The 9,510-nt window shown below is 41.8% G+C and overlaps 1 protein-coding gene across 1 annotated transcript; it reads right to left on the bottom strand.

Moving 5' to 3' along the window:
• Positions 1-211: 211 nt before the first annotated feature.
• GADD45G (growth arrest and DNA damage inducible gamma) lies at positions 212-2,013 on the bottom strand. Its single transcript, XM_030566821.1, has 4 exons — positions 1,834-2,013; positions 1,586-1,687; positions 1,271-1,484; positions 212-953 (listed from the first exon to the last, which is right to left on the bottom strand). Exons 1-4 carry the CDS (start codon positions 1,884-1,886, stop codon positions 843-845), a joined length of 480 nt encoding a protein of 159 aa, XP_030422681.1. The 5' UTR covers positions 1,887-2,013; the 3' UTR covers positions 212-842.
• Positions 2,014-9,510: the final 7,497 nt, after the last annotated feature.

The raw sequence follows: 9,510 nt of genomic DNA, 5'->3' as shown, positions 1-9,510 counted from the left end.
ATGGCTATTCAATCAGCTGCTATCCCTCAGAGGTAAAAATAAGTATTTTCACATAAGGGCAAATTTCCATGTGTTGGTTCATTATAGCACAACTTTATAGGACTAAAGAGATATGAAAAAGAGAGCCCACACCCTGAATTAAAAAAAAAGTAAAAAATTAAAACCACACACCAATAAGGTTTTCCCCACCCGTAAGCAAAAGAACACAAAGTTATTTATCAAAAAAGTTTATTATTATTATTATAAACATTAGAACTTTAATAGCAGCATAAATAAAAATTATTGCGTTAGTAAACCAATTCCGCAAAGCAGCCCAAAGGCCTCTGATAAAAATCTGTCTGTATAAGTCTTTGTAGAAAACTCTTTGTATAATTGTCACAGTAAAAAGTCTCTAATAAGCCATTGAAAATGTTTTCTTCTTAAAAGTTTTGTAGACAGTGCCAACAGTTCATAGTTACAATATTTTGTCCAGTCTTTCCAAGTAATTTTTGCCCGATTCCCCAACCTTCTGTCCTGCCTTCTTAAAGTTCCACTTGACCTGAAAACTTGCAATATTTCTTCAGCTCCTGTAAACTTGCAATACTCATTCAGCTCCATGGCATGCCAGCCATTCCACTGCTGCAGCATAGTAGGGACTCACTGCTGGCATGAGACATCCCCTTTCTCCCTCACATCTTCCTTCTCCACAAGAGCCCACTGCTTGCCAGTCTGAGCGACTTAATCCGATCTCTTGACCAGGCTAATCCACAGAATCAGCAACTTGTTGGTTCACCCAGGTGTACAACACCATGATGAGAATGCAACAAAGGTTTCAACCTCTCCAGTGCACTGAACCTTCTTCATCACTCAGGCAGGGTGATAGTGGGCACCCAATCATTGACATTTCGGCTTTCCTCACAAAAGAGATTCAGCTTTTCCAGAGCTGGATCCTTCCAAGCATCCTCATTGGGATTCTGTGAGAAGAATGAACAAGACAAAACACATTCCATGAATACATGTTACCAAGCTAGATCAGCAAGTAGTGGTGCTTTGGGAAGTTGGCCTAGACTCTTTAAATGGGCAGGTGTCTTGACTGGCGCAAGAAAAACGTGTGTGTGGGGAAGGGAAATCTGTGATATTAGCTGAACACCAGCAAGCCATTAATTGCAGCACCTAGAGGGGACTGGAGCACAGAATTTGCACTCTCTGGGTTACACAGCAACACCAGGGGGCTCTAGCCTTGGTAGGAGCAGGTCTGGGGGCTGCGGGATGGCGGCTACCCCGGACTCACCGTGATGAGGATGCAGTGCAGGTCGCGGGGCTCCCCCGACTCCTCGCTGGGCCCCACGATGTCGGCCAGCTTGGGGATGTCGTGCAGGCGGACGATGTCGATATCGTTGTCGCAGCAGAAAGCCTGGATGAGGGTGAAGTGGATCTGCAGGGCGATGTCCCCCTCGTCCTCCTCGGCCGCGGCCAGCACGCAGAACGCCACCTTGTCGGGGTCGCTGCGGGGCAAAGCGGCCGTTAGACGCGGCGCCACAGGGGCCAGCCGGGGACCCCGGACTGCAGCCCCCCCACACCCCCGCCCGCCCGCCCGGATACTCACACGTTCATCAGCTTGGCCGACTCGTAGACCCCGGCGGTCAGGCCGCCGCGCCGCTGCGCCGACACCAGCAGCTCGTGGAGGGCTTTGCCGGCGCCCTGCATCCTGCAACACAGAGCGGGAGAGCGGCTCAGTCCCGGCCCGGCGCGAGACCCCCGGGCAGCTGTCCCCCGGCACGCGCCGCCCGCCCCGAGCCCCGGCAGCGGCCCCGTGCTCAGCAGCGCCCGCAGCGCGCCCCGGCGGGTAGGTACCTGTCGCTGCTCTCGGGCACTGGTTCCTGTCCGTGAATCTCCTCCAGAGTCATGTCGCTTCTCACAGCCTGTATCCGTATCCGTATCCACACGGGGCTGCCCAGCGTTTAGATCCCACCGTCCGGTTCTCCCACTGATTCTGCCTTGCTTCTAGTGACTGTGCAGTGTAGACTGGCGGCAGCTGCCATATTTATAGGCAGCCCGGCTGCTGTTCCAGCAGCTGGCGGAGTTTCTGCAGCTCTCATTGGCCAGTCTAATAGAGTATTATTATGTAAATCAGCGGGTAGGCTGGGCCGACTCGTGCCAGGAGGCCACGTGGGGGTGGGGATTAGATTGCCTCAAGTAAGCTAGTGCTGCTGCCTTTGTTATGGTGTTGCCAGGCAGACACCGCAGATGTATTTTTTTTAACAAAAAAATCATAAAAGGGGTATAAATTACGTCGGGTTGTCTGCTGCTGTTGCTACCTGTGAACGTCGTCTTAATAAAAATGATGCCAAATGCACTAAAAATATTGCATTAGGGGAACATAAAGACAATGCAACTCTTACCTGTTTATTTAGAGTGCAATAAAAGTAAGTAGGGCAGACTCGCAATAAAAATTAAAGGGTGAGGAGACTGTTTTACGTTACAGACAAACTACATTTACACGTGGATCACCGCATATTGCACTCCCTAATTTTGTATGCTTTGGATTCCTTTCCCAGCAAACTAGTTATTTTTGCTTGGCAGACTTATTACCAATGTAGGTTGCTGCAGAAATGTTCTTGCAAACTTTACCAAATTGAGGACACAAGCCCTGCATGAATAATGAGGCGGTGTGAGGAGCAGATTGTGGATGGCACACGCTGCTATTTTGCATTTCTATAGAAAGCGCACAATAGTGGAGGTCTGGCGTGTGGCAGTTTGGAGTTCAGACAATGGATTCTTTTTCTTCATAGCAACACTGTCCACCTGCCACTGGGGTGGGGATTTGCTGCTGGGGTGGAGGGCATGAGAGGACAATTGCATTGCGGTCTTGTATCGTCCAATCTGCTATTGCAGATGAATGTCTCTATTTGCGAACGCTCCCAGAGTGCAATTGAATGTTAGACCTTTTGAGCACGCGATCATCTCCAAGTTAAAGACTTTATTATTGTTCTTTTGTTTTAATCCTTTATACACAATTAATACATTTCAGAAAATTGCACATACAAGTTTGGCAAAGAAGCAACTAGCATTTCAGTGCAAATTTGGAATGATGATTTATAGCTTGCTTTGTGATTATTTTTTTAAAAACAACTCACTAGACATATTGCCTCTATTTTCACAAGTGTAACTGTGTGCAATAGTTTTAGTGGAAACTAAAAAGTTGACCCAATTTGTAGCATATTGTGAACTCACTGTATATGCAACGCACTCACCTGCCCTGAAAACTAACAAGAATTTCACCTGTCATTTTACTAAGTGTCCAAATTGACGTACTTCATGCGCTGTAACCAATTTCTCCTGAAATCCCTGTTGCCTTCTTTCACTTTCAAAACACTGTAATCTTGATTAGTAGCGCTATCTGCTGGATGTTCAAACAGCTGCTGCTAAAATGTATCCTTCTCTCCCCCTGCCCTAGTTACAAATTACTGTGCAGAAACGCTAGAAGGATTTGCTGGGAAAAAAGAGCCAATACATGAAAACCAAAAAAGGGAAATGTATTAAGCAGTGATCCATGTACAAATTGTCCAAAAGTCTGACGTTTAATTCCCTGTACTTATTCTAGAGTACAGAAACTGCTTTATCTGTACATTAACAAAAAGGTTTGCATTTTCGAGCAGAATGGTAATCAATACTAAATTAAAATTGCACCACCTTGTGGGCTTAATGATTTAGAAGCTACCTAACAAACAAAGGTACAATATTTTCTTTTGAATGAAGAAAACCCTGAGGTCAAGTATTAAATGCACAATATACAGTATTTATAAAATAAGTGTATGCTAACTGTCCCATTAGGATACATTGAATATAACTGACAATGCTGATTTAGATTTTTCAAAACACATTTTAGAAAAGTCTCCACCTAAATCAGAGCGCAGTCCCAGAGTGCAACACACATTTCTCTACCTATTTATGATATATATATATATATGATATATGATATATATATACACACACACTATTGTGTTGCCTAACATCACTAATACCACCATAGACTTAAAAGTATGCTATATTATATAGAGTATTTTTCCAATTTTGTTTTTGGCATCTCTGTCACCTAGGATAGTAAAGATTAGTTATACTCATTTCTTTGTCAAGTTCTCTAGGTTGCAATATTTGGATTGCAAACACTGAAGAGGAATAACTAATTTGTTTTTAACACTTATTTCTCAGAAAACCAGAAATGTTCCAGTTGGGCCAAGGTTTGTAGAAATTTGATTTTAGAACAATCTAATTTGGGGGTCAAATTTGAGCAGATAGTGCCCTTTTAAATGAATTTAGTGTGAAAGCAGCAAGAATTAATTAACTGAATACTGAAGTTTTCTGTTTATCCCCAGAAGGGGTGGTAGTAGTAGTAGACTTCCCCACAATGAAGGCATTGGTGCCAAATGAACCAAGTCCAATGAGGAGGGTAGTTTCAGTTTCCATGTCTATTCAATGAGCTGGCATCAATGCTGAGGCTGCCAGTAGTGTTTGTTACATGGATAACTGTTCCTTAACAAGTGGATTGAGACCAGCACCAGCTTGTTTCCTATAGGCCACTGGAGAGCCATCATGAAGTAATGATATATGATTGCTACTAACTTAGGCTGGATTTAGACAAAAGAGTCTGTATCCTGCTACTAAATCCCCTGGGGCACACAGTCCTCCTTTAAATGCAATTCAGGTCCACAACACTGAAAGTGTCCTTTTCAATACTTCATCGCTTCATTTAGGAATCTTAGATCAAGCAGCATCTGGACTAGAAACTTCTGCCTCTGTTGTGATGCCAGCAATGTATGTTAATGCATTATTTTATCTGAAGAAAAGTTTCAGCCTTTAAGTACTGCAATTTCTGTTCAGTTTGGACAGACCTTCAATTTAATACTTAGTAATATTTCCTATGTTTATTTCTAGTTACTTCATGAACACTAGTGTCAGCATATCGATGACAGAATCGGAATTCAAATCTAATAGCTGCAAAATATTCAGGTTTTGTAAGCAAAACGTGAGCTGTTTAACTTCAGGCCCCAGCAATAGTTTCCTACGGAACCTCCATTTAGTTGGGGGGTACAGGGAAATATACTAGGTAAATCAATTGTTTCCTGAGAGCATTTCTCAGATTGCAACTAGTGTGGGACACAGTTCAGCACTGAAGAGATTTCCTGGAATATTGCTTTGACTCTTTTCTCAAATATTTAATGTAGTCACATTTAGTCTAGTAGAATACTGGCTTCTAGCCCCATACACAATGCCTGCATCATAATCCTGCCTCTGCTATAGACTTGCTTGAGCACATCATAACCTCTGTCTTAGTTAACTTATTTGTAAAAAGGACATAATCATACCTGATTCACAGAGGTTTTGAGAGAATTAGTTAATGGGCCAAATTCAGCCCTAATGTAAACAGAGAATTCCAGTTAAGTCAGTAGAGTACCTGTTTACACCAGGATCAAATTTACCCTAGTATATACAATCCTTTACAAAGGTCAAGTGCTATACATTTGCTAAGTGTTGCTAGTTATTTGTCTATCCTCTTATCATAAGAATACATAATCATAGAGAGGAATGCATGCACTGTTTAGAAAAATAATCTGTGATGTGAATGGCCACTGCAAGTCTCACACTGAATTAATGTGGATGGGGCAAATAAACAATGCTCACTAACACTTTTCAGATGTATACTCTGGGTTTCACTACATGTAGGCTCCAGTTTCCATAGGTAGTGAAATAGAATGAAAGTCTTGATCTGATTCAGTGCCTTGCAATTTGTTGATCATGAACTTCCACGTACCCATTTGTGTATGGGTAGGAGAGAGAAGAAAATTACTTAAGAAGAATCCAGAGTGGGCCAGAATATGTTCACATATTTGTATATACAGTTATTGAAATTACAGATGGTCCGGTATTTGCATCTAAGTGTCTCTTAACACGCAAACTTTAAAAGCCACAGATTTGGAAGAATCTCACCATATATGATAAAATGTCAAAACACAACAGCCAGGCACTTCATAGTTAAGGATTCTTACCCTAATGGCTTCTCAGTTCATTCTATTGTTCTCAGGGATTGTAGCACATATGGTGCATAAGACCAAGCACATCACCAGACTCCTCTATTGCCTGTGTAATCGGAGAGAATTGTGAAAGCCAGGACCTGCACTCTTTGCATTGTGATTCCTTGCCACACTGGTCTATGTGCTATCAGATGTAAACTGAAGTTTGGTTATTGGTTATGAGGGATTTGGGTCAGTGGTTAAGAGACACAGGATTCCAGCTACTTTTTGTCCACAGCCAACTCACATGCTCAGCCTAAAGCAACGTGGAAGTGCAGTGCAAAAGCCAGACGGAGAGGAAGGGAGCAACAGCATGAAAGGGTCAGAGAAAGAAAGGCAACACAGAAGGTATGAGGAAAGCAGGACAACACGAATGAAGGGCAAAAGGGTCATGCCTCATTAGGATTCCTATTCAGGTCAAACAATTTTAGAGGGGCATGTGCACCAGTGGCATGATGCCTTTAATGTACAGTGAAAAAATTCCTACTTCAGTGAGACCTACCCCCCAAGCCCTTGTTCATTATTCTACCATTTTCTTGTAGAAAATTTTTTCCCATCCTACATTACTGCTATTCTCTCTATTAAAGATTGGACACTATTTTCACACTTCAGAATTATCAACTCAGTATGAGTTAAGGACCAAGCAAGGAATCTGAATTTTTACTTTTGTGAATTTATGTCAAATTCTCCAGGTTATCTTTGTGGGCATTTGTAAATTTCTTTGGGCAGGGAATATGTTCCATGTCTTGAATAGCACTGACCACTCTTAGCACCTCATACCTAGCACTTTTCATTTTCATAACATGTTGGAAACAATCAATGCATTTGTGAGGTAATTATTGTTTCCCTGATACCAAAAATTACAAATATAAATACAATTTAACAATATTAATTTTACTACATATAATAGTGTTAATTTAGAACCAGTTACACCAAAGTGTTATTTCAACAGCATAAAAGGCTAGAATGATTTGATTAAAGCTTTGTTCAGATTACTAGCTTTCCTACATTATTAAAGACTAATTATGTTGAAGTGCAGGGTTCAAAATTATAGGGTGACCTCTTGTGGACAGAGAAAATATTTTTTTTGGTCCAACACAACAAAAACAAACTAAAATACTACATTTAAATCCAGGTCTTATTCTCACACACTGAAAGTTTTAAAATTAAAAACAGACATATATAACAGACACATATGCTTGAAGAAAACCCTAAACAACAAGAGAATCAACTAATTCTACAAAAAAAAATACACAGATGGAAGATTTATAGGGAAATATGTTGTGATCAATTCAAGCATGATTAGAAGTTAGTTGCATTTATATTTTCCCTCAGCCACTACACTTCCAACAGCTCTTGCAGGCCAGAGATTGCAAACTGATGCAGTAAAATTTAAATACATTGTTTTGGCCCAAATCAAATGTGGGAAGGCCTAGTGCCCCCCAAATGAAACAGCCACAGTAAACCAAGATTTTTTGGATTTCATAATACAAAGTTCAGTAAAGGCTTGGATCTATCATGTTCCCCAATCCATATCTAGGACAGTAATTCTGTCATGGTGGATTTGAAGGGAATGGGGAAGCTTGTTAGTCATAGTGTAAATGGCCAAGTTCACAAAAGGTATAGCAATAATCACAAACGCAAAACATGAAAACATTTTGTGGGTCTCACATGTCTAAATTAGTCCATGAAGTGTCTTCTCATGGCTGACAGATGACAGTGAAGTTGTTTCCCCTATTAGCACCATTTCTGCTATATCTCCATCATACTAATTCTCACCTTTTGGCTAGACTCCTGTGTGGGAGGCTCTTCTTTCAATCCTCCCCAAGTTTGTTCAACTAAACTCTCTCCTTCATCCACACACGCAACACGTAACTCCATTGACTTCAACTGGGTTGTTCCAGATTTACACTAATGTAAGTGAGAACAGAATTTGGCCCCATCTAGGAATGAATTTTTGCTAGGTGCTAAGTGGAAATCATGGGTTCTCCAGTTCATTTAGTGGCGACAAAAGTACAACCTTTCCTTTACCTACACATTCACTCTAAATTGTGAACAAGTATACATTACAATTATCTATTGGAATCATCCCAAAGCGATTAAATAATGACATTCTGCAAATGTCTTGTTACTTAAGAAAGAAGAGGGTAATCGAACAATCTCGCATATAAAAGCTAGGGCAGATCACTAACGGAATACAAGTAAAGGCTAGAACTGCCGTTGTTTACATCCAATCACTTGTATGCACTGCTAGCATGATAAACGCACATATCTGGTAAGTTTTTTGTGAAGGATGAGGGGTAGGAGTGTTAACTGTGATTGGTGTAGGCTTGAGTGTTAAGGCCCAGTCCAGCAAGGTAGCAAGTGTCAATAGTGTGCTCAGCACATTGCATGATCAGGCCTTTAATTCACGGAGGGTACAAAACAGGCTGTAGTTAAGCAGGAAGCGCAGAGCAGAACTGGCAGTCAGGTCCTTTGGGGGCACCTACTATATGCAGTAAGATGCTAATTTTAGAGTCCAATCCTGTTTTGCCATTGACTTAAAAGGGAATAGAATCAGACCTTATAAAGCAGAAAAGTTAAGTGGTGAGCAAATATAACTCAGTGTGCCTATAGTAGGGCTTACCCAGTCTAGCTTCAGACGCTGCCATTGCCTCAGTATACCTACCACCATGCAGACACACCACCACAGCTCACATTCTCTCTATCCTGTACCACCTCTGAGGTGGTTTACTACCATAAAATAACACTAAAAGCCTTTAAGCCCATTTCACCAGGAGCAATTAGTCCTTTCAGTTTATAATGGGCTTCAGTAGCCATATAGTCCTCCCACTAGACTCAAAAAGACTTTCTGGCTTATCAAGACTCCTCCTTCTTTCCAGCCCTTCCTCCTTTCCAGCCCACAGTCCTTTACAGCCCTCCTAGCCAGGGCTTCTCACTCAGCAGGCTCCTGTTCCTTACAAGCCCATTCGCTGAGGTTTATCTCTCAGTAGGTTCCTGCTCCTTACGGACCTCTCCCCCCCAGACCTTCTGCATGGGAGCTCTGAAGAACTGAGTCTTGTCCCCTTCCCTCTAAATTTCCTCCCCAAAGTCTGACTGAACTCAGGCCACTCTTTTGTCTCCCACCAGTCCTGATTCTTAGTCATATGGGGAGGTGGGCTAAGCCTGGCATGGTGCAGCTGAGGCCCACTCCCATTAAAGGGCTAGCTCACCCTTCATCGGTGTACTGTAACTGTACAAATGCCAATTACCAAGAACAAAGGTCCAAGATATACAGATAAAAAGGTAGACACTCAAATATAAGAAGGGATTCAAGTTAAGCAAAAACTCTTTCTAGCATCACGTTCCTTTAGTAAAAATAATATTTCTCCAGATAAAACTCAAAGAGAAGCTATGCAAACAAAGCAAGGGTTCTCTGGAAAATGTTTCTTTTTTTGTTAAAAATGGAATTCTTACATAA

Source organism: Gopherus evgoodei, chromosome 6 (genome assembly GCF_007399415.2).
Source record: "Gopherus evgoodei ecotype Sinaloan lineage chromosome 6, rGopEvg1_v1.p, whole genome shotgun sequence".
Lineage (NCBI taxonomy): Eukaryota > Metazoa > Chordata > Testudines > Testudinidae > Gopherus > Gopherus evgoodei.
The sequence above is the reverse complement of the archived record's forward strand: the minus strand, read 5'-3'. Positions and strand labels throughout refer to the sequence as shown.

Excerpts from the sequence above, each read along its gene's own strand:
- GADD45G (XM_030566821.1), bottom strand. The coding sequence starts at position 1,886 with ATGACTCTGGAGGAGATTCACGGACAGGAACCAGTGCCCGAGAGCAGC. Across the intron at positions 1,485-1,585 it reads TCGGCCAAGCTGATGAACGT|CGACCCCGACAAGGTGGCGT; the intron begins GTGAGTATCCGG and ends TTTGCCCCGCAG. Across the intron at positions 954-1,270 it reads TGCACTGCATCCTCATCACG|AATCCCAATGAGGATGCTTG; the intron begins GTGAGTCCGGGG and ends TTCTTCTCACAG.